Source organism: Condylostylus longicornis, unplaced genomic scaffold (assembly GCF_029603195.1).
Source record: "Condylostylus longicornis isolate FDR11 unplaced genomic scaffold, ASM2960319v2 ptg000135l, whole genome shotgun sequence".
NCBI classification, from domain to species: domain Eukaryota; kingdom Metazoa; phylum Arthropoda; class Insecta; order Diptera; family Dolichopodidae; genus Condylostylus; species Condylostylus longicornis.
The window spans coordinates 16,587,669-16,612,247 of NW_026578103.1; the positions used below are offsets into that span (position 1 = coordinate 16,587,669).

Below are 24,579 nucleotides of genomic sequence, written 5' to 3' on the forward strand. Positions count from 1 at the left end.
TACTGGCTGTAAGAAATTGCGTTCGAAAATTCACTCTGTAATAAAGAAATGTCAGAAATGTTGCGCATACCTTTAGCTTAAATTTTGTCGCTGCCTCATGAAATTTCTTTTTTTTTTAATTTAAAATTAAAGAAAAATCTTAAATTTCAAAATGGCATATTCAGATATTGAAGTAAGCTTTCTTTAAGTCTTAAAATCTTGTTAAAATGTTCGATGTTCCAGCGAATTGGAAGTCGAAAACTATTGCGATACAATTTGATAAATAATGTCATTTCTATTATTTCCGAACCACTAATTATTTAGAAGTTTCGGAATTTGTAGACTGCGTAAACAATAAAAAACTTAGTGCAGTGTGCATAAACGAAGACTGCCTTACACACAACTGAAAATATTTAACATTTTCTTCATTCAAGATATATTCTCCAATTGAAATATACTTTTGTAAATATTGAATTGCTAATTTGAAGCGCTGTTGCCCCTGTTCTATCTATAATGGAGTCTTCATATAATAGAAAGTTTTGATGCAAATTGTAGCAACTATATTAAGCGTTAATCAATTTTCAAAAGTTAACACTATCATGACCTCCTGAAAGTATGCAATTATAGTTGTTCACTTCTTTTATGCTTAGAAAATAATATACCGCAAAGAATCAGTTAGGCTGTTGTGAAAACATACTGCTGACGGAATGAATTATTCCAAAATTATTTTAAAATATTTATTAAAATCATTCTTACAATCTGATATTAAGTGTAATTAAGTAACATTTAAAATTTTAAAATTATAAATAAAATATAAAAAAATTTTTACATTTATATTTTTTTTTTACTCTTTTAAATAGTTTTCGTAGTTTGATTTCATTTTCAATGTTGTTTGATTTAAATTGTGCATGTTAGATGTAAATTTGTTGTTCCTTATAATTTTTGTACATAATGTATATATATATATATACATATATAATTAATATGCCATTATGATTTCAGCAGTTAATTTATTTATCTAATTTAATGACAATAGTTTCCATTGGACCAATTTCAAAATCTGAAAAATAAATTTTTCCAATATCTTTGCCACCAATTAATATTTGACCGCTATAAAAGAATGAACTCAAATCAACTTGTACACTATTTTTACCAAAATTCGAAACAGATACAAAACTATTTCGTCTTGGGTAATTTCTTTCAATTACAATAATATCATCACCACTACGTATATTTGTATTTGGAAATTCATTATCATCTTTAGAAATTGAATTTTTATATATTGATGGTGATCTATCACGTAATTTAATCATTTTACTAATATCTTTTGCATTTTCTAATGCTGAATCATTACTTTCTGGTAGCCATGGTAATGATCTACCATTTGTAAAACGTGCTCCATTACTAAATTTCATTGGTGGTAAATGATGTAAATTTTTATTTTCTGTATGTTCTTTATTTGGATCTTTAAATTCATTTAATGAAATTTCATCACCATAAAATATATTTGGTGTACCAGGTAACATTATTTGCATTATTGTTGCTGCCAATGTTGCATTACTCGTTCTATCTTTTGATAATCTTTGCCTATTAACACCACCTAATGACCATTGAATCCAAGTAGTTTTTTCACCAGGTTTAATTAAATCATTTTGTGTATAAATGCTATCGATTTGTTCTTTTATATTTTTAGTACCCTTTGATATATCTAAATAAAATTCAACTAAATCAACATAATTAAGAATAGATTTTGCTAATGATTTATCCATATTATTAAAAAAATTATAATCAATAATGATAACACGATCTTCTCCTAATAAATATTTCCAATTACGGAAAAATTTAATTAAATTTTTATCATTTTTATCTTTATATAATTCTATTCCTTTTATATAAAAACCATCTATACCATATCGTAACCAATGTAACATTGTATTACCAACAGGATCTTCCATTTTTTGTGACATTCTATATGTATCATTGTCATCAATTCCAGAGAATTCATCAGTTTCAAAGAAATTTTCCAATTCTGGCAAATATATATTTATTGGTAAATCAAGTATTAAAGACATATTTTTGCTATGTAATGCCATTGCTAACTCTTCTAAATGTTCTGGTGTACCAACACTTTTATCAATTTCTAATAAACTTGTAATATTTTCATATTGATCTGGATAATTATATGAAGCAAATATTGAATTTAATCTTATTGCACCAAATCCCAAACGTTGTAAATCTTCAACATGACTAGTTATACCCTGTAAATCACCTACACCATTTTTATTAGAATCTTTAAAACTGGCTGGAAAAATTTCATAGAAAACACTACCACGAAACCATGCTGCTCTAAAATTGCAATATTATAAAATTTAATTTTATAACTATAAACAAAAAATAAAATTAATTTACTTAGGATTGCATGTTTTTGGTAAAGTAATTATCATTGCTACTACAATTGCACACATTGCTAATAAACTGGACATGAATACAAAAAATGTACATTTTCTAATTAATGGCCAATTCCAGGATACAAAACATGGAGCGTCTTTTGAGAGAGGTAAATTTAAAATGTTTCCATTTTGTTTGAGCCCACTTTCCTGAAATGTGTAATACAAATTATTAATACCAAAAATAATACAAAATTGTTTAGAGTGTCTTACTTAGTAAGTAATTTTAAATTGAATAAATTATTGTTGTACAGATTTGTGTTGCCCGTGGATTAATAACGAAATTTTCAAACAAATTTTATTATTACAGTTTATTACAGTTATCAATATTATTGTTATAAATAGAGTAATTGTATATTGTCATTTAAATACTTACTAAGTAAGTATCATATTAATGCTTAAATATCAAATGTATACGAATGGTTTAAAAATATATTTCCGATTTGCGTATACTGTTTTTAAATCCAAAAGGATTTTGTCGTAATCTCAACCATCTGAGAAAATATAAACCTAAAAAGTGTTATATTCTACTTGTACGCATTTATTTAACATACGTATAACATAAAACTTCGACATATATGTCATTGTAAAATGAAAACAAAATTGAAGTATACAATAAAATAATTAAAACCAAACTAACAGTAAAAATGACCTTGTGTCACCTTAAATAAATTAACGACCTAATTACTTTTGTGTTACGTATAAATTTTTTTTTTTTCAATTTTAATAAACACACATAAATTTTATTTCCATACATAATTTTAATAATTAAATTGAATCCTTATAAAACTTACTTGATGAAATCCACTATCAGAATTTTTTCCCAAATGATGATAAGCATTTTTATTAAATAATGTTGTAGCAGTTGTATTTTCATTAACGTCCATAGCAATACCAGTACTACTACCCGATGAACTTGTTTCGGCTTTTGTATCGGGTATAATACCTGAATTGTCACTACAATTATCACCAGCGCTTGGTGTTAATGGATGTGAGAATACTAATGGTGGTGACGGTGTTGTCGGTAATAATGGGCATATTGATGCATCTTCTTCAGGTAGAAATGTGGAAACCGATGGTGATTCTGAAATTGTGCCACCATTACTAGGTAAATCAACACCAAGTAATGATGGTTCTGTTGATATTCCTAAATTTATATTCATATTTTTTTTTTAATGCCGTTTTGTTAATTGCTCCTGAAATTTTTATTTTTGTTGTTATTATATTTATATATACATATATTTATTGTATTAGTATTAAATTTTATTTTCTATTCTTTTCTCTCTTTACAATTACTATTTTTTTTAAATGTCAATTAATACCTTTTAAATGTCAATTAACATATCACTCTCATATGCAATGTAATATAAATTTTACTTGTTGAAGGAAAAAATTATTTTAGTACAAATACTAAAATAAGATGTACGAATACAATTTAAATTTTTTTTTCCTGCTATTCAGTTATACGCGGACAACAGATGGCGTACGTGCTGGTTATCAAATGAAAAGTGAATAAGAAATATTTTTGTGTATAATTTTGTATTGAAATTTTCTTATTTCGCTTTTTTCTGCTCTTTTTTTTTTAGAATTTATTTTTATAACTTTTAATTAATTTCAATTGAAGAGATGATGAAGAAATTAATGAATTTCAAATGATTAAATAATTTTTATATGATTGACAAACAATTTTATTAACTTTTTTAATAATCCATTTAAGAGCAAAAAAAAATTGAAATTTTAGACTGTCACTTGTAAAATTCTTTTTTCGGAATACAATAATTTTCTTGATAAGAAAATTTCGATTAAAAAAATCATACTGAACACTCAAATGAAAAATTTTTTTCTCCCAACATAATTTTTTAAGTACGCATATAATGAAAACTATTTTGACATTTCAGAAAAAAAAATTATTATGACGTAATAAAGAAAAAAATTTAAGACAGGAAAATTCATCTCTACTCTAGGGTATTTATTTTGGAGAAGAAATTTTTATATAAATTATGTTACATACTAACATGATTATGATCATGACTTATGCAGTAAAATTTTAGATATGAATATAAATTTTTTAAACACATTTAATCGATGTCAAATTTTAGAAGATGTCATGATTTAGATATATTTTTATATATACAGGATGATTCAAAAAGGTATACAACAAAGTATAACTGGTAATACCTAAATTTATAGCTTGACAAACTCGGCAAAAACTAAAACAATTATGGTTTCTAAAAATTTCACGCAAAATTGTCGGAATAAGGAAAACTAAAGAAATAAAAAATGAAAATTAGGAATTTTTTCTAAAGTTCGATTGCCTGTGTTTTCGATAGTTTATAAAATACAAAAAAATGTAATATATTGAATTTATGCCCTCTGATAGTTTGAAGCTTCTTTCTTTTAAAAGTAAAAAAACTTGTTTATGCAGTAATTTTGTGAAAATTCGTTAAAATCTCTGTATCTCGTAAACCCTCGATATTTCGCACCTACTTCAGCACCCACTTTTACCCGTTTGTGATCCTCTAACCAGTGCTATACATTGTTGAATACCTTTTTGAATCATCCTGTATATATATTTTCAAATTTCAGAACTGATCGAATTATATTCCAAAAAATAGAAAAATTTTTTAGTCATTCCATATTTTTGCCTTTTAATTTAGATAAATATATATATTATATATTTATATATAAGTTTTAGTTTAATCTTTGATATATTATAGAAAAAATATATATTATATTGCAACTTGTAGGGGATTTTTTTTAAGACATACATATACTCATGCAAAATGTAAAACTTTGTATGTTATTACTAAAAATTTTACATTGGTATATTATAAACGAAAAATTTAGTTGAGATGTTACCGAATTAATTTGTATAATATGCACATATACATACATACATTTATGTGTTTTCCAATATACATTGTTAGAAAAACATTTAGTTTTTCTCTCATTTTTCTTTGATTTTCGAAAATACTTAAATTTTCTGGTTTTACTTTTGTTTTTTATGTTAAATTGTCAAAATATAGAGGAGAAATTAAATTGTCAAAATATAGAGGTTTCTACGTTGTTATCAGTACTATATTTTATTTCTAATGTGTTTCAAAATGGAATATAACCTCAATTTTTATATTTATGAATGAATTTTTATAAAATGATTTTATATTCGTTTTTTTTTTCTGTGAACATGCGCATTTATTGAAATTTCATGCATGAATACTTATTTCGAACTCAAAAATTTATGCTAGAAAATAATATTACACATGGTATTGGAATTTTTACTGTAGTAAATATTATAGACTTGATAATTGAAAATAATTTACAGTATCGAAAATCTATAAAATAAAATTTTTTTTTTTGTATGTCATAACACGAATAATGTTAATTTTGTTAGTAAATTGTAGAGGACGAAGTAGATATTTTCTTTATATACCAAGCACGTTGCTTAATTTTTAATTTTAATTTCCAAATATAAACAATAACATTCAACAAGTTGAAAAACATTTACAAAAGGTCCAAAATTTTCCGGTTTTAACTACAAATTGAAGTATAGAGATAAGATTAAAGCGAATTGTATAAAAGGAGCGCATACACAAAAGAAGAATGTTTAAAAAAAAAAAAAAAAAATTGTCCGAAATGCATTTCGCACAAAATTTATTTTCGAATTTTTATAGCATCCATTAGAGTTTTTGTAGTTGATGAAGAAGTTTTATGAATAACAAACATTTTTTTTTCCTAAATACTGTGCTTTATGTTTGGAGTTTGGAACCATGTTCCTAGACTCATAAGATAATTTTAGTTCATCCATGTAGTTCTTCATTTAGTCGTCTTTTAAACAATATAAGACGTTAAGTTAAAATGAAACCAGCGAAAGTATGAATTTGGGGGAAATTTTAATTATCATATTTTTAATAATTTATTAAGGTACTAAGGAGTTCTAGATTACCATCAAATTTTTCATAAGAATCAATTAGAGCTTCAAAAACAGTAATGAACATATTAAATTATTGAAATTAGCTTAACTAAAAGGGATCAGAAAATTTATTTTAAATATTAAAATACATATATACATACAGTCATAATAATTTTCATATTTTGTGGTTCTCTATTAAAATTGTATTCACCCTTTGATCAGTGAAAATCTGATGCAAATTTAATTCAAAATTCAATTAAAATTAAAGATTCTATGAATGGTTTCCTAAAAATATCAAAATATTGATAACATTTCGCACATCTACTGTTGCGTTACGAATGACGTTTTATAAAATTCATAAATCTGCATAGACCATGAACAAGTGAGTTCAATTTAAATTTAAATTTATTTTGAAAATTTAATTTTCACAATTAAATTTTATACAATTTTACATCAATTGAAATTTAATTTAAATTGAGACAATATACAGCTCAATTAAATATAAAATTCCAAGATTTTAATTAAAGTCGCGGCATATTTTATAGAAACTTATACATATAAAGTATTATTTGTATTTTTAAAGAGAGGTTCAACGTCTTAAATATTGCATTAGAATATGTAAATGTGCATGAAATCATTCTTATTTATATGGAAATTTTGTGAAGTAATAAAAGCATCAACGTATAATCTCAACAAAAAACTTGTGTCTTAACAATTCACAAATTAATGTGAAATAATTAAATTTACAATACACACCTATAAATTTGAATGATTAAGTTCTTAAAACAACCCGAATTCACAAATATACTTATTTAAATAAGCATGTACATAGAAGAGTTAAAATGCGTCTAATTGCTTAAAAATTAACATCTACATTTTGGCAAATTAACAAATTGCCTCTATATAGTATACTATAAAGCTTTTGATTTTGAAATTGAGATTATAGAATTTGTAATCGTTGGATAATATAAAGCACGTTTAAGTAATACGCATATGTTATTCATTAATTACACATTATTTGAATGAGAATGTTGTTAAACATTTTAATATTAAGCTTCGTTTATTTTTATATATACAATTATCAATACTGAAATTTGCTTACATTTTTTATTATCGAAAGTTGTTTCACCGAAAAATCATCTTTCATTTTTTAATTTCAATCTATAATTTTTTCGACGGCAGTGCATATAAAGGAAGGGCGGGAGGGATTTGTATTCATGTGTCAAGTTTTTCATGTATTAGAATATAAAAAGACACACTCAATAATTAACTAAATAAAACACACAATAATTAACTAAACTTCAGTGTTTTATTCTATTATAGTTATTCTCAACTCTATCAATCACGGTGAGAATATAAATAAAAGTATATAATGTACAACTGAGCCTAAAATGTTTCTAATTTTAAGTGAATCAATCACTAAAGATTTGCAATAAGAAAATTGACATCGTAAACATGTCAAAATTTTTATGATTTGTTTATAGGCCAACGCTTATTTTTAACAATATTTGCAATAACAAACATGCAATTTAGAAACTGTAACATAAAAAATTGTAATAATATATTTTATAATGAGTTTCCATTTTACCGTGATTTTCGTTCATTTTGTATTTCTTATAAATTTGTTTTGGTGAATTATTTCATATACCAAATACTTGATATAAAACACTTATGATTTAGAGGTGGAAATAAATTAATTCACAATTTTGTCATATAGGCATGTCATGTTGAGTATTGAGTATCTCATAAGAGTGGGTTGAAAATATTATAATGAATTTTTTTATTTTTTTGAATTCAATTTGTTATTTTGGTTTTTTTTTTTAATTAGCATGTTGTTTACATTTTGCTTTTCATCTAAACATTAAAAAGAATTATTAACAGTTTTTTTTTTTTTTATTTAATTTACAATGAATGGTTTGTTTTCAGTTTTTTTTTTCAATAATTTAAAATACTAATTTTCAATTTGTTATTTACCTTAGTTTAGTTTCTACTTTTGTTAAATTTTTTAGTTGTAGGTTGAATAATACCAATTGAACTTTTGTATAATAATGAATAATGTTTTGAATTCAATTTTTGTATTTTTCAAATCAAGTTTTATTAAAGAGACCATTAAAGGTTCTTCGAAATTATTAAATAATATTTTAGAGTAATATTTTGGCAACAATTTTTTAGTATTTTGAATTGAATAATATTTAATAGTTGCGAGTTAATATTCATTTTAAAAGATTTTACGAGTGACTAAGAACATTTCTGGCCACAGTTTTTCCTCTAAAGCATAGTTATTGGCAAATATTTTTCGCTTTTCTTTTCTATTATTGATTCATGACAATTTTGTGTACATTTTAATTATACACGCAAGGGCCAAAAAAAACTTTTGCAATATTGTCATTAATACAAGTTTACAATATTTTATTAACAGCTCATTATGGTAACTTTTATGCACGCACTTTTAACCATGTATTGAATAAAAATCACTTATACTTTCATTCAAAAATTAAAAAAGACCCTGAATTAAAGGTGTAAAAAACAAATTATGTTTGTAATTAAATTTTGGAAAATAGATTTTTAATATTTGTAGGCACTTAATTTTAGAGTTTATGTATAAAATTTATAGGTACTATTAAATGAACAGTTTTAAATTTTAAGTAATATAACAAGTATATATTTTGGCGCTTTTTTTAATGATAATGGCAAGTTTACCATACTGTTGTTTAAGACAGTGATATAAAATATTTTCATAAATTAAAATCAAAAACTATTTATTTTAATTACAAATATTTTTATTGGCTAATTAAATTCTACAAAAAATTTTATTTGGCAAATCAAATATGTTTCAATTCATTCCTTAAAAGCATAGTTAAAGTCATAATATTACAGTTTTCACATCGTCATTCATTTGTATTGCATTTTTTTAAAAATATTTAATTTAATAAAAATATAATATAGAAATAAATACTCGTATTTAATGAATTTACAATTCAATTAACTGAACTAGTTTTTTTTTTTTTTAAATTTAATGTAAAATAATTGCCCTCGACCTTCGAAGTAACTACCTACATAGGTATATTTACAACAAATTATTTTAAAAGTGGAAAAAAAAATTAAAAACTTTCTCCTAAATATCACGATGACATGAATCAGTTTCCCTATATTTTTTTAATTGAAAACAAATTATTTCTTAAAATTATTTATTAAAAATTTCTTAAATTACATTTATAACTTGTTTGAAAACTAAAATTTTATTACTACTATATAAGAGAAAAGCTTCCAAAGTTATAAATTAGTTCTGGTTTATTAATTGATCTGGTATAGACACATACCTAGTCGCATATATATTTTATATTATAGTTGATAAAAAAAAAACAAAAGTTGTTGGTGCACTTTTTAATATTTATAAAAAAAAAAACAAAAAGTTTTAGGTTACTGTCGTAAATTTTGTAAAAAAAAAAAAAAATATTAAAAAAATGAAATTTTTATTTACTTTAGGACTTGTTTTATATTTTGTACAAATTGGTAAGATTTGAAAAAAATTAGAGATTAATTTTTTTTACTATTGGTAATAATTAAAAATTAAAAATTTAATATTATAATTAAAATTTTCTATTAATCTTATTTATTAATAATAATTTAGGTATTTGCTATCAATGTTTCGAATGTAATGGATCAAGTATCAGTTCATGTGGTATTGAATTCGATGATGAGACAACAAATATAAAAAGTTGTGCTGGTGATTGCTTAAAATTTCATTATGATGGTAATTATGAATAATTATTTTATACTGTTATACATGTATAACAAAATAAATTAATTTCATTATACATTTAATGTAAAAATTTTTAATTTTAATTTTGTTTTTTTAGTTAATAATAATGAAACAATTTATAAAAGAGATTGTGCTGGTCCAGATGGATGTGATGAAATAAAAAAAGAATTAAATATGCCGAAATTACTTTGTCAAACATGTTCGGGAAATTATTGTAATAATGGCCCATAATAAAAAATTAATTTATATACACCTATAATATTTGTACATATATATATAAAATTTCCGGTTAATTTAAAATAATATTCTATAATTTTTCGCGTACCTGTAAATTAATTTACATTATACACATTTTTATATAATTAAAAAAAAATTTATTAACGTTTTAGTTAAAATTAAAGAAAAATATTTTATATACAATTAAATTTTTGTGTTTAAAAATATTAGAAATTCTTTAAGTATAACAGATATTTTTGTTTTTTTTTTTTTTTTTTGGTTTTAGCAATTGAATTAAAATAATGTTTGTTTAAGATTCGATGTGTGGTTATTTAGAGATTATATAATTGAAATGTAGTACAAAAATAAAAAATAAAAAAAAATGAAACAAAAATTATTTAAATCACAAAATCGAATTTTTTCTAATACCAATTTTTAGTTAGATATAAAGTGGATGTGTGGAGCATACCAGCAATAAATTATTTATACCAAAATTAAATTAAATTTATATGACATATTCAAAGAGAGTTAGTGTGATGTACATTTGTATGCTAAGTGTTAGAATTTTAATCTTTTTATGCGTAATCATTAATCACTTGATTCTGTTTACAAATACAATAAAATTTTTGATTTAATTCAGGTCTGATGAAAAGAATATACCCCCACGGACATCAGACATAAGAATTTGTCCAATGGTAACAGAAATAATAGAATAACAGTAAATCTAATAATAAATCTGATGAGAAATAACACTATTCTCCTTAGATTTACTATCAGATTTTTATTTTAAAAATAAAATAGTAAAAATTAATTTTTTGTAAGAATTTGGAATAGGGGTCAGCCGATATTTATTTTGAATATAATATTCGTAACAAATTTTTATTTTGAAGTAAAATCTAAGCTCTATCAGATCATTTCTGTCTGATATATGAACAGTCACCTGCAGACATCGTAAATTTAATCTTAAATTTTGTCCTATATGTAAACAGTACCTTAGACTTAAAGGATTTTCGAGAACACATTGCGTTTCCAAATGTTTTTTAAAAGTGGATTAATTTAATATTTTAGGAAAGGTTACGAAAGAGTTAATTACTAATTGGTTTATTTGGATATGTTCCAAAATGTTTGTGGTTAAAAGAAATTAACTAGACAATTTTAATAGGAGTATAGTAAAAAAAAATCGCCATTTTCAGAATACATGCAAGAATTTCATGTTTTTGTAAAAAATGGGAAAATATTCCAGAGATTTGACCAAAAACTATTAAATATGAATTTTTTTTCACATAAATATTTTTTACAATGATTTTAACATGAAATATAAAATATACGGGCATAAATCTTGAAATAATTGAAATTAATTGGAACTTTTATATTTCACGCATGAATTTCATTTATAGCCCAAATGATAATGTATATTGCCTTAAAAGAAAACAATAATTTATGATATTTTTATAACAATAAATTTAATATAAGTTATAAATGTGTTGAATTTAACAAATTTATTGCTGAAATAAATAAATTTTATTTTTAAAACTTGTTTACTATATAACAGATATCTATGTATATATGTATATGCTGCAATAAAATAGTATATATAATAACTATTAAAAAAGTTTGCTACTACATCATATTTAAATTTGTTAAAATATAAATAATTTTTATTCACAACTTTTCAACTGTATAAAATTTTATTTTAACTTTATTATAATCATCGTATAATATTTTCTAATAAAGATTTTATTTAGAAAATAATCGTTTTTAAATGTAAATATGTTTTTTTTTTATTTTAACAAGTTTTTCAATATCTTTACGGCGTTATTTTCAGTGAGTTCTTCATATAATATTTAAATTATTATAAACATGAAAAAAAAAAAGTTATATGAAAATGTTATGTTAGTAAACAGACAAAATTAAAATAGAATTTACGATCAGTCCTTTTTACCGACCGCATTGTGTATAATCCGTTATATGATTTAAAAAATTCATTTAAAAATTTTAAGTGCATTTTCTGGCTAAACAAGATAAGATAGAGTGTTGCTTAGAGTTTTTCGTGATCATTAGGAACTCACAGATTCCGCCAATATACGAAATTAAGCTGTAGCAAAACTATTTTTGGAGTTATTTGAAAAAAATCCATTTAAAACTTTAAGTGCTATCATTCATAATATGAGATTATGTGATACACTTTAATAGCAGCAACTACAACAAGTTACCTAACTTTTTGAGGAAATTAGGTGTAACCAAGTTGATTTTCACTAAAGGGTCGAATTTACATATTTTATCATACCTCAGGAACTAATAGATGGTTGTTGACGAAGTTATTTGTGAAATTTGGAAGAAAAATAGGATCACAGAAAACTGACCTCTATTAAAGTGAAATTTATATTTTTCTAGGTACGTTATCTAAAATTCTAAAAGCTATTTTCTGTCTTTCATAAAGTTTGAAATAAATGTTTGAAGAATATTTTTATAATCTTATTTAACATTTTAACAATTCGGTCTGTTATCCGCTTGTCACATCAGATTTTTTATTATTTTCAAATGGTTAGAAAGCACAGTTTTACTTCAAATTAAGCTTAAATTTTCAATTCCACATTTATGTATTTAAGGTAGTAATTAATAAAGTAATTAATTGAAAATTTTTGAATGACACAACCCTTAATTAAAAATGTTAATTTTTAACGTAAATATATAAAAATTGTCATTTAAATTAATTTACTAATTTAGGAATTGCAAATGGCTACAATTACAATACAATGAGAAGTAAAGAGTGCGAAATATAATTAAAAATTTACTTTGGGTCAAATAAATTTTGTTTGGAAGTTGAATTACTTATATTTAATTTGATAAAAGGTCGTTTTCTTATAAATATATAGTTTCTATATTATTTTCTAAATCATATCAATGAGATTTCTGTTATATTAGCAAAATTATTAATAATATACGAAACAAGTTATTTAATTTGAAAAAAAATTTTCTTTTATAATATTCATTTATTTTGTCAAAAAATTAAAATTTTCATGAGAAAATTTCTGTATTACATAATTCTTCTGAACAAAATTTACAATCATCATTATGATTATGATGTTGTTCTTTTAAATTTTTACAATAGTTTTCATCATCACCACAGCCTCGATGATATAAAGTGTCACCTCTAAAATCTAATTTCGCTGTTACACATGATGTTTTACAATCGGTGGTAGGAAGTTTTTTCGATTCTTCACTTTTATTAAATTCTTCTCCACATGGACTTTTTGCAATAGTATGACATTCCCAACATTTTATTGCTATTCCTGCGGATTGCATAAAATATAATGCGAATGGGAGAGTTAAAAATAATATTATAAAAATAATTTATTTAATTTTTTCACATGTTTACCATCTTGAACAAAATATAATAATATAACACTTAAAATCAGTAAAGATTTCATTTTTATTTTGAAAGATAATTACTTTAATAATTAATTATTGTTGTTTTGAAAGAATATTTTAAACTGATATTCAAAATGTAAAAATTTCACCTTTTATATATAGTCTGAAATTTTTTTTGTTTAAATTAGAAAAAAAATAGCTTTATTCTAATTCTAATTGTTTTTCTGATTGCGATTATTTGAGGATCCTAAAAATAGATTATGGTTATGCAAGAGGTTATTAGTGCTTCATTTTGTATTTGGATTTTTTCTTTAAAAAATTGTTGAACCTTTTAAGAATTTGATTCTTGAAGAAACTGGTTTCGAAAAAAACGTATTTATAATCATTTTTATATAGTAAGTAGGTACTTGATTTTTTGATTATTTTATTTGTTAAGAATTGTGCTTCCCGAAAAAGTCGATTTTAACATCACTATTACATTTCTGTAATTTCGGAATGGTGTAAATTGAGTGCTTTTCAAAGCGCAATTATCAAGCACTTTTAAAACATTTGATTTATTAAGGCTACTTTAATAAATATGATTGATAATACGTTGGGATTTATAATTGGGGCCGGTACCTAAACCAAAATATAATCGATTGTGCCTCCACTTGATATGAAAACGGTCTTGTTGTAAACCACTCTGTGGTTATCAAACACAAGTTTCCATTATCCTAGTTGTTAATGAGTACAAAAAAATTTATAATATTTATTCGATAAATTTAATAGTTGCGACAAAGTAAAAAAGTTGTTTTACAGTATTTTTTTTTAATTTATTTTTATTTCAGAATTATAATTTATATATCATTCTTTTGTTATTTAATAATTAATATAATATTATGATAAAATATTTTTTATATTATTTTCTCGACATATAATTGTAATATATAAAAGATTTCAGCTACTAATACTAAAAATCTTAACAACTTAGAAGAAGGTATAAAATAAATTTTGAAATAATCAAAAATAATTATCACATAAATTTAGGGGCTTGGTGGATTACCAATTAATTGTTTTACCTAAAACGAATTTGAGGCACTCAGTACATTAGTGACCTATTCAACATTTTTGCAAAAATGAGTTATTATGGTCAATTGAGCTTGTAATGGCCTAAAGAATTGTTCTATATTTTCGAAATACTTAGTTTACTCCTCTTTTCAGTCCATTTGGCCTTTTTAAAAATTTTCTTAAAAATTCAGTATTTAACATTTAATCACAATTTACTCGAAATGTCATTTTTGCAAGTAAGCCACTAATGTGCTGAGAGCCTCATTTAATAAAAAAATTGCAATTTTAAAAGAAAATTACCAAAAAATGTAGAGCGATACAAGTATGGTAATACACAGAGTTCCTATTTAAGACCATTATGTAAAAATTACAATAAAATTTGGCATATTTTCTAAGGTTACTTACACAATAGAAGAAGAAGTAGATTATTTGATGATAGTAGCTTAGTGTACTTTTTCTGAAAGCAATATCGAGAAAATTACAAACTGTTGTTATTCTAACTTTTTTTTGTATGAACTAAAAACCGTTTAATGTGATTTTGTTATTTATAAAATTTGTTACGTAAAATTATTTTCTTCCTAAAATTAATTGCTTAGCAAATTTCAAAAAAAAGAAGTGGAAAAAAAAACAAATGGTCTTATTAATTTCATTCAGTCAGTTTCTTTGTGCATCTGTTTACAAAACTGCTAAATTGTTAGAAAAAATTTTTATTGTTAGAGATTAATTCCTTCCATTTTAAATTTTATAACACATAAAATCGACAAAATGCTAAATTTTCGACACCTAAATGTGTTAAAAATAAAATTTTTAAATTACTTAAACGGAGAAAAATGGCGCTTTTCAAATATTCTGACTCCTTTTCTTACCGGGTTGTCTATCGTCTTTTAAATATTTTATTAAAATATAAATTTTCGACAATTTACTTTTAATATTATTCAGTATTTTATTTAGTTGCTTAACTGCTTACTTATTAGTAGATTAATTCAACAATTACGTTAGTACTTTTTTTAATTTGCTTTCATCCGAAATGTATGCAATTAGAATGAGTAGTGAGAAAAGATTTCAATAAAAGATATAATTTTTACTTTAAATAACTCCAATTGTTTAAAAGGGAAATGTGCTACTTTATAAGCCATTAATTTATCTCATGTTTATTTATTTTCTTCTCAGGATATCTAAATACAAGTTAAGTAGCAATAAATAACCAGAAATGTTGAATAACATGACTTGATTTTGCTATAGCTATACATATAAATGTTGATTGTATATCGCATTTAGCATATAGATAGTGTTATACTATGAACATAATATTGGTTTAAAACAATTTGAATTTATAGGGGAAGTATTTTGAATTACATGGAATTAAATATAATTTTGAAATTTAGAGAATTCAAAGAGGTCCCAAAAACATTATTTATTCCAACCGTGCCTAAAATTTAATATTATAAAAATGTTGCTATTTTGTATCTCCTTCACTTTTACTAAAAAAATTACATATTATTTGCTATTTATATTATTATTTTATTATTTAATTGATATATTCGATTTATAATTACATTTTTAACACTAAAATGCTCTGATTACTATGCTGATAACAAAAATTTATTGAAATTCTTCATTCAAATAATTAAAACAAATCCGTGTTACATAAATCAGTTGTACATTCTTTGCAGATTGCAGTAGGATCTTTATGACCTTCTTTTAAATTTTTACAATAATCAATATCCGTACACAAACGTTCATAAAGTCTATCCCCTCTTAAATTATATTTGGCTGTCATACATTTTTTATTACAATCTTCAATCCGAACAAATGGTTGTTTTTCAGCTTTTTTATCAAGTAATTCACCACATGGACCTTCAAGAGAACTTCGGCACATATAACATTTGATTGTCCAAGCTAAAAATTTATTAATTAATATGTGATTTTTATACCATTTGTTTAATTAATGTTATACGTATTATATGGAATTTAAATGACTTACAATACTGCAATGAGCACAAGAACGCTAATAAAATTAATGACGATTTCATATTTTATTTTATTAATTTAATATTAACACTGAATAAGTGGATTTTTTTTTATAAACTAACAATTAATTTTACAGCTTTGGTTCTTTTATATGCATCGCCAGTGTTACAAAGTAAAAAATTTTCTTAACGTCATTAATTTGGAAAAAAATATTTCTCCCCATGTTAAAATGCTGACTGAAGCGAAAAGCGATTTAATGTTAGGTGAAGGTGCATGTAACTTTTATGTAGGGTTGTTAGTATGCAGTTTTTGAATAAAATCGAGTTTTAGCTGATTATAATTGATTAATTGATTTGGTGTCTTATGTAATATGTATGTTTTAATACTCAGGAATATTTTAAGATGGAATTATTAATTTTTAAATTAAGTGTTAAGTTAAATAAGTTTTGAAAAAATTTAAGTTAATTTTTAATTCCAGCTCCCCGAAATTTTAATAATATTAACAATTAATACCCTAAATTTATTTCAAATGATTTGTTCGATTAGTTTAAAAGAAATTTGAACTATAGTCTAACTAAACATATTTTAATAAATTGAAAAGGAGTGTCCAAAAAGCAAAATATCGCTTGGTATTTTTTATTCGTTAGGGATCCTCTCCATTTTCGTGCATATAATATTTTATAGCATGATAAAAAAAAATAATATTAATTATTTTTTAATTTCCATGCTCGCACATAAATCTTTTTAAACTGGCAACAAAATCAAATTTACACATGAAACTGTTATACTGATTGAATTACTCACAATTTATTGTGAGAATATAATAATGTAGTAACGTTAATCATTTAGAACAAGTTTTTAATAAAAAATAGTATTGTATTACACTAGGCTCTAATTAAATATATAGGAAATATAATTCAAGCACGTTCTATATAAAAAAGAGGCATAGATTAATGTGTGAATAAAATTTTATTGAATATAATCGTGTTCATTTTTGATTTGTTAATTAGAGCAGGGAGTGTTTTAATCAATTATTATCCAAAATCAATAAGGATTAAAAATAATTATCTGGATAATATATTTGAAGGTTATGAATATCAAAAGAAATTTTCAATGAACTCATTCATTTTGGTTTTAATTTAAACAATAAATGTTATTTAAAACGTTCTAGTTCTAAAGTATTGCCAAATTTACTAATATTTATATATATATATGCAAAATAGTGGTAAAAATAATTAATTCAACAAAATGGCCTAATAATTTAGTATGAGAAACAAACGTTAAATTCTCTATATTCATATGTATAGGTTAGTGTTTACTCCTATAAAAAAGGGATTTCCGTAAAAATGAAGGACGTAGCGTTTTATTGAAAAAGTCTTCACAACTGCTTTGAATAATGTGGGATCTTTTAAAGAAAAGAATCATATTTGGTCGAAATTCACAAATACTCCATCTGAATATTGTAAAAAAACATATAAAAAAGCTTTCAAAATTCTTGCTGGACCCAAAAATATCAAAAAAATAACCACAAAAGCTTTATAAGAATAATAACAAAATCGTATACAAAACTATTTTTACTGTTAATTTAACAGTAATTTAACTTTTAATTTAACTTTTTCACTCTAACAATTTAAAATTTAAATTTTGACATTAAAACCTGTTTGTTTATTACATTAAGATCTTAACAAGTAATTAGGAATAAGTATTGATAGAAATTACAATAAATTCGTATAATTTTATTAAAATGCTTGTTTAATTAGTCAAATACTATAGACGACATACAACAGACCCTTTGCAGAAAAGTACATCATATTCACGATAAGCAAGTCTGTATATCAATTGAAGTGTGATAAATTTCCGATATAGCAAATTTTATATTTTTAAGAAAAATATACTCATGCCAAGGAGGAAAATCGCCATTTTATCAAAATGATTCGCCATTTGAACAATATAGTTTCTTAGTTTTTATTTCCAACAGAGCTTCAAATCTTGCTGAAAATGAATTTGGATTAAACCAATGGTTTGTATTGTAGCACTTTTCCCTTCAACAATTGAAAAGACTGCTTCTAAACACAATCCAAGCCAATACAACATTATTAAAATTACTTTAATTTGTATACGAATATACTTCAAAGATTGCATATATTTAGGATGAACTACATATTAAATTTTTGAAAGAAAAGAAAACAAAAATTTTCAATGGCATGACATTTACCGTTAGCTTTCTAGATTTATATAAATTTGGAAAAATATGCAGTTGCGGATAAATAACGTGCCAAATATTCGAGTTTGACAAATTTCGAGAGACGATTACTTGAGAGGGAGTGGAGGTGAAAAAAAAATTTTCTTCCAACAAATCAACTATTTATTAATGTTAAAAGTTGTGAAAAATTCAGATTCCTACAGTCTGAGAAAAATCGATATTAAAAACTTGAAAAAAATGTATTTTAGATAACGGTAAATTTTAACGGCCATTTAAGGTTTTCTTAAAGTATAAATATGCTATGCGGCGGTAGAAAAATCTCAAAACTACTTTTCCGCATTCAACATAAATATTTGTGGTTTCGTTACAATAAATAGTCGACAATTGGCATTTTTAGGATTTTGGGGGGCTATAACTTTTAGAGGGGGGGGGGATAGATGAAAATTTTCTTGTACAGAAATATGCTTCAAAGATCTATGTACGTATAAAATTTCAGCTTTTTATTTCCAAGGGGGTAAATGTTTTGTAAACATGTCCACGGACATGTTATGGGCAGAGTGAAACTAATAAGCACTTTTTTTCAAAAATTGTTGTAATTGTATCCTGTTTGTAATTGTAGTTTTTAAACGTTAAACTACAAAAGAACTTCTAAATTATAACACATCATTTTTAGACAATGATTCTTGCCGCTGCTAACTACGAAACCTACTGCAAATTTACGAGTAGTACTAAGTTTAAATTTAGAAATATTAAAAACCACTTCCAAAATTTATTAAAATCAATAAATTATAAAATTAGTTGACAATAAAATTTCATATTTAAAAAAAAAAAATTACTTCTTTTTCTATTAATTTTTCATCAGATAATATAAAAAACCCCGTTTCAATTCAACAGCTTAATTACCTATGATTAATTGATGGTTCAAATTAGTGATAACAATAGAATACACTGAATAAACATCTTAATATTCTATAGATAAGCTTTATTGAATTTTTTAAATAATCAAGCTTAGTCTTTCAATATAGAAATTGCGGAAATCTTTTATATACGAGTAATATACTTGAGTGTATACAAATAACATTTAGATATCATTAGCGACAATTAAAAATAGTGTTTTTCAACTTCTGAATTGAATGAAAACTGAATTGAACCGCTTTAAAAATTAAAAATCTTAATATGAATTGAGGTAGATTATGGTTAAATGAACGATTTTCTACGGTAGAAATGAAGTCATAAAATTAGAATTATTCTAAGGAAAAAATAAAGCAATAATAATGAGTTCTATGCGAAAGCTTTTATAAACAACATAAAAAAATAAGCTAGTAGTTTAAGAAGTTTTTTTAATAATTATTACCATATTTATGGTGGGTGTGGTATTAGAAATGCAAACAATTTCAAATTTTATCATTAAAAGATTACAGGTTTCAGTTTTATATTACAAGTTTTGTATTCATTAATATTAAGGACATTATAATAGGAATTATAGAAAGATTTCCTCTACTTCTACTAAGTCTAAAATTTGGATGTAAACTTGGTAATAAATGGGTGTGATGTTAGTTAAATGTATGCGATATTAGAAACTGAATTCTTAGTACTTCTTATAATATTTGCAAACAAACATATGTACACATAGTGTGACAACATACATATGCAAACATAAATATGTATAGAGTGTGTGTCCTGGTTCGGGAAGCAGCCCTTACAACTCAAAAAGCTAATTTTAAATATTTGGGAAAATAATAAAGTTAGATTAAAAAAACTTGGCAGTAGTGTGTCCATTTCTATTAATTTATGATAGATACTAAATTGAGATTTAACTTTTTTATTGACTATCGCAGAAAGCCCAGAACCTCTTTTAATTATTTCTGCTTTCAATATTAAATTTTAAATTCATGAATAATAATTTCCTCAATATCAACCTAATAGTATATTGTACTCTTTTCAAAAGTTTACAATTATAAACAAAAGGACATTATCCTAATTGAAAGAGTTTATTGTCCAAAGTAAAATCTTTTGTTTGAAAAATCAAAATTTTTTTTTCAATAAAATTTTTATGTCATTTTCTATTATAGCTTATATTTTCAATTCACATGACTAATATATACACACACACACACAAATATTATAACACACATAAAATTAATCAACAGGAGGCAATTTTTCTTTTTATTTCGGCATCTTCTTTTATGAACTCTTTGACATTATGAATTTTGTATGAGAATGTTTAAATCATTTTTTCTATAAAATTTTTGAATAAAAATAAAAAAAAAAAATAGCAAATTATTTTAAACACCCCATTTTTTTACTTTTGCTCGTTTTCTTAATTTGAAAAGGAAAAGGCTAAAATAATAATAGCAAATTTTGTTTTTTTTCGGCCAAAATGAATTAATGATAGTGTCAATCAGAATTTAGAACTAAAGAACTGGTTTATTTTAGAACTGAAATTGAGAATAATTTTTAAATTTTGTCATAAATAGAATATTTTGTTTTCTTTCCCTCCCGGATTTATTAATTAATGTTCGTTGAGTTGTTTTTGTTTTTCTACTTGTGGTATTGTTAGAGAATATGAGGACAATTTAGAGTAAGTAGAGCAGATTCTTACGTTTTTAGGAACAAATGAAATATTTAATTTAAATATTTACTTTCTTACACAATTTTGAGAAATACCATAATTTTAATAATAATGTAATTTGAATAGTAAAGTAATCGAATTTGCAATTTAAAACAAAATATTCAATAATCAGAAGAGTTAAATGAAAATTAAAATGATAATTTTTTTTACGGTTAAAAACTAAATCCAGAGTCTAAAAATATTTCCGCTACTAAAGTACATATCAAAAAATTGAAGTTAAAAATCAAATATTTTATAAAAATTTAAATAAATTTTTGAATTTACTCAGAATTTAATTATAATAATCCGAATCCGAATTTGTTATAATAATGTTCAAATTCTACATTAGCATTCTGATCAGAGATCATTAAACTAAAATTGAATTTTAAATTTTAGTTCCGTTTTCTGACTGTATTGTCTACAAAATTTCAAACAAATATGTAAATATATAATATTCAATTTTTGAATAGTTTGAACATGAACATTTGCATCACATAACTTTTATATGCTTTAACAATAGAAGTCTGAGCTTAAAAGATCAAAATGTAAAAAAGAGCCATTTAATTCATTTGTTTTAAAAAACTTACTTATCATATATAATATCAATTTATTGCTAATATATGCCAAGTATAGGAATAAGCAATAATGTATTTGTTATAAAAAATTTAAAAAAATATTGAATATTTTTTGGTGCGTAAGAGTTATTACAGGTTTTAAAATAATTTGAAATCGAAAATATTATGTATCAGAAATCAATATCGGAATTGACTCATTTTCTGAATAAATTGTTTCCGTATGAATATATCCAAGTATCAAAATGGTACCCGCTGCTTTCTTCATTTTTGTTTCGTGAATTGAGTTCAAATTCATACAAATTTTACAATTCGTCGATATTAATTTATATTTATCCAGTTCGACTTATTGCCAGATATCTCCAGACGTCCAGGTGAAACTAAGTATTAATTGAGAAACATTTCAATTTCTGACTTACGAATTGCAGTATTATATGGTGTTCATTTATATTACAGCTTATAAGTTGAATAATTGTTGAGTATAACACAATCCAATTATTATCATAATTTATACAATATACACTTTATTATAATTACACAACAATTTTGAAGGAACGGAATCTGCTGTTATTTATATTTACATTATGCTATTAAATTGAGCCTCACTGAAATCAAGTCTAAACAAATTTTGAATTAAATTCGACAAAATGTTTTTGTAATTTACCATAGCAATTCATTGATTCATTTATGATTCTTGTATATACTCTTTATTGAATCTACCAAATTCTTAATTTTTAAATAAAAATTTAAAGTTTAAGAATTTAAATTTATTAAAGATTTAAGATAATAATCACCGGTTTATTTTTAATATTAAAATCTTAAACTTTTTAAAATTAAATTTTATAATATGAAAGCTTTTTCTTTATCAATTTTTATATAAAAAATCTGGTTACATTAAAGCTTCTTTGGCTATAGCATACAAGAAACTAAATAGATTTTTACTAATTTATATAAGGCGAATTAAAATCAAAATTTACTTTAATCGGAAATCTTGCTGATCCAGAAATTCAAAGCTTAAAACACAAAATATATAATTAAATTTAGAAAAAAAAAAAAAATATTAAAAATTAATTGAAAAAATTAAAATAATTTTTTTTTTTTTGTATTTTTTCAATTATTTCTAAAATTTGCGGCAAATATGAAAGTGATTTTTATATTAGGATTAATTCTATATTTAATTCATGATGGTGAGTTAAGTTATTAAAAAAAAAACATAAAACGTGAATAATAAATAGTGATTAAAATTAAAAAGGATACACAAAATTAAGGATATATAAAAATTTTAATCTTTTATTTTTTTTTTTTGTATTATTTTTAATGTTCAATAATTTGAAAAAAAAAAAAAAGTTCATTCAATCAAATGTTATGATTGTCAAAGTGATGAAACTGGAGTATGCGGTCCACAAATGATATCAGATAATGGCGGTGCCTTAGTTGTTGAATGTAAACATTCCTGTTTAAAGGCACACGTTAACAGTAAGTTGAAATTTAAATTGAAATTTGAAATTAATTTTTAATGTAATTTTGAAAAAAAAAAATGAAAAAACAAAAATTCTAAAAATTATTATTTAAATTTTTAAAATTCTTCTTTTTATTTTTATTTTTAATATAGTGAAAGGACATACCGTTTTCGATAGAAAATGTGTTGATGCAAAATTCTGTGAAAAAGTCAAAAACGATAAGAAAAGAAAATATCAAGCATTATATTGTGAAATTTGTGATACAGATTTTTGTAATGGTGGAATGTTTTAGAAAAAAAATACAAAAAAAAATTTTTAATTATTAATTATATATATATAAAAGAAATAAGTGAAATCATATAAACTTTTCGAAAAAAAAAATGTTTGTTATATAAAAATAAAAAGTTATTAAAATTTGTTTTAATTTTTTTTTTCTTGGTTTAACATGTTTCAATAATTTTAAAAGATTTTTTTAGTTTCAGAATAATTTTTTGGTGCCAAATTGGAATATTATTAATTAATTTCTCACATTATTCATTATCAAATACTCACATTATATATATCGAACGGAGTGCAGGATATTATACAAGGATTAACTAAAAATATTTTTAGAAAATTTGGGGATTAATCTTAGTTAATAAATTAAATGTGATATTACAATAATTTTTCTCTGAATATTTTTTGTTTAGTTAATGGGCCCGTAATATTTTGATTTCAAATTTCCATAATGAATGTGTTTATGTAGTCAATGAATTAAAATTACTGAATTATGCTGAATTAAAGTTGTATTGAAATTTTAAAATTATGAATATGCGTGCATTTACTTGAAGAAGAAGATATCGAAAATTAAATATTTTAATTTGAAATCGATTATCAATATTATTTATGTATTGATTCAATAATTATTAAAATAACTTAAAATTAAAATAATAATAAAATAATTAAGGACAAGTAAATAAACAACAAAAGCTGAGTAAATAAAGAACAATAATTTGGAATTGTTTTAATGTAGGAGCTAATTTTTTTTT

The 24,579-nt window shown here is 23.3% G+C and overlaps 4 protein-coding genes across 4 annotated transcripts; 2 read left to right on the plus strand and 2 right to left on the minus strand.

Annotated features, from left to right (window-relative positions):
- Positions 1 to 742: 742 nt before the first annotated feature.
- LOC129615310 (oligo-1,6-glucosidase-like) lies at positions 743 to 4,147 on the minus strand. Its single transcript, XM_055530447.1, has 4 exons — positions 3,749 to 4,147; positions 3,221 to 3,622; positions 2,389 to 2,576; positions 743 to 2,325 (listed from the first exon to the last, which is right to left on the minus strand). The coding sequence occupies exons 2-4, from the start codon at positions 3,587 to 3,589 to the stop codon at positions 990 to 992; spliced, it is 1,893 nt and encodes a 630-aa protein (XP_055386422.1). The 5' UTR covers positions 3,590 to 3,622; positions 3,749 to 4,147; the 3' UTR covers positions 743 to 989.
- A 5,478-nt stretch (positions 4,148 to 9,625) lies between these two features.
- Positions 9,626 to 11,746, plus strand: LOC129615390 (uncharacterized). Its single transcript, XM_055530559.1, has 3 exons — positions 9,626 to 9,849; positions 9,968 to 10,090; positions 10,197 to 11,746. Exons 1-3 carry the CDS (start codon positions 9,801 to 9,803, stop codon positions 10,328 to 10,330), a joined length of 306 nt encoding a protein of 101 aa, XP_055386534.1. The 5' UTR covers positions 9,626 to 9,800; the 3' UTR covers positions 10,331 to 11,746.
- A 4,491-nt stretch (positions 11,747 to 16,237) lies between these two features.
- Positions 16,238 to 16,816, minus strand: LOC129615462 (uncharacterized). The gene is made up of 2 exons (XM_055530682.1): positions 16,719 to 16,816; positions 16,238 to 16,633 (listed from the first exon to the last, which is right to left on the minus strand). Exons 1-2 carry the CDS (start codon positions 16,765 to 16,767, stop codon positions 16,362 to 16,364), a joined length of 321 nt encoding a protein of 106 aa, XP_055386657.1. The 5' UTR covers positions 16,768 to 16,816; the 3' UTR covers positions 16,238 to 16,361.
- A 6,329-nt stretch (positions 16,817 to 23,145) lies between these two features.
- On the plus strand, positions 23,146 to 23,843 carry LOC129615236 (uncharacterized). The gene is made up of 3 exons (XM_055530355.1): positions 23,146 to 23,278; positions 23,439 to 23,567; positions 23,704 to 23,843. The coding sequence occupies exons 1-3, from the start codon at positions 23,230 to 23,232 to the stop codon at positions 23,841 to 23,843; spliced, it is 318 nt and encodes a 105-aa protein (XP_055386330.1). The 5' UTR covers positions 23,146 to 23,229.
- The last annotated feature ends 736 nt before the right edge of the window (positions 23,844 to 24,579 follow it).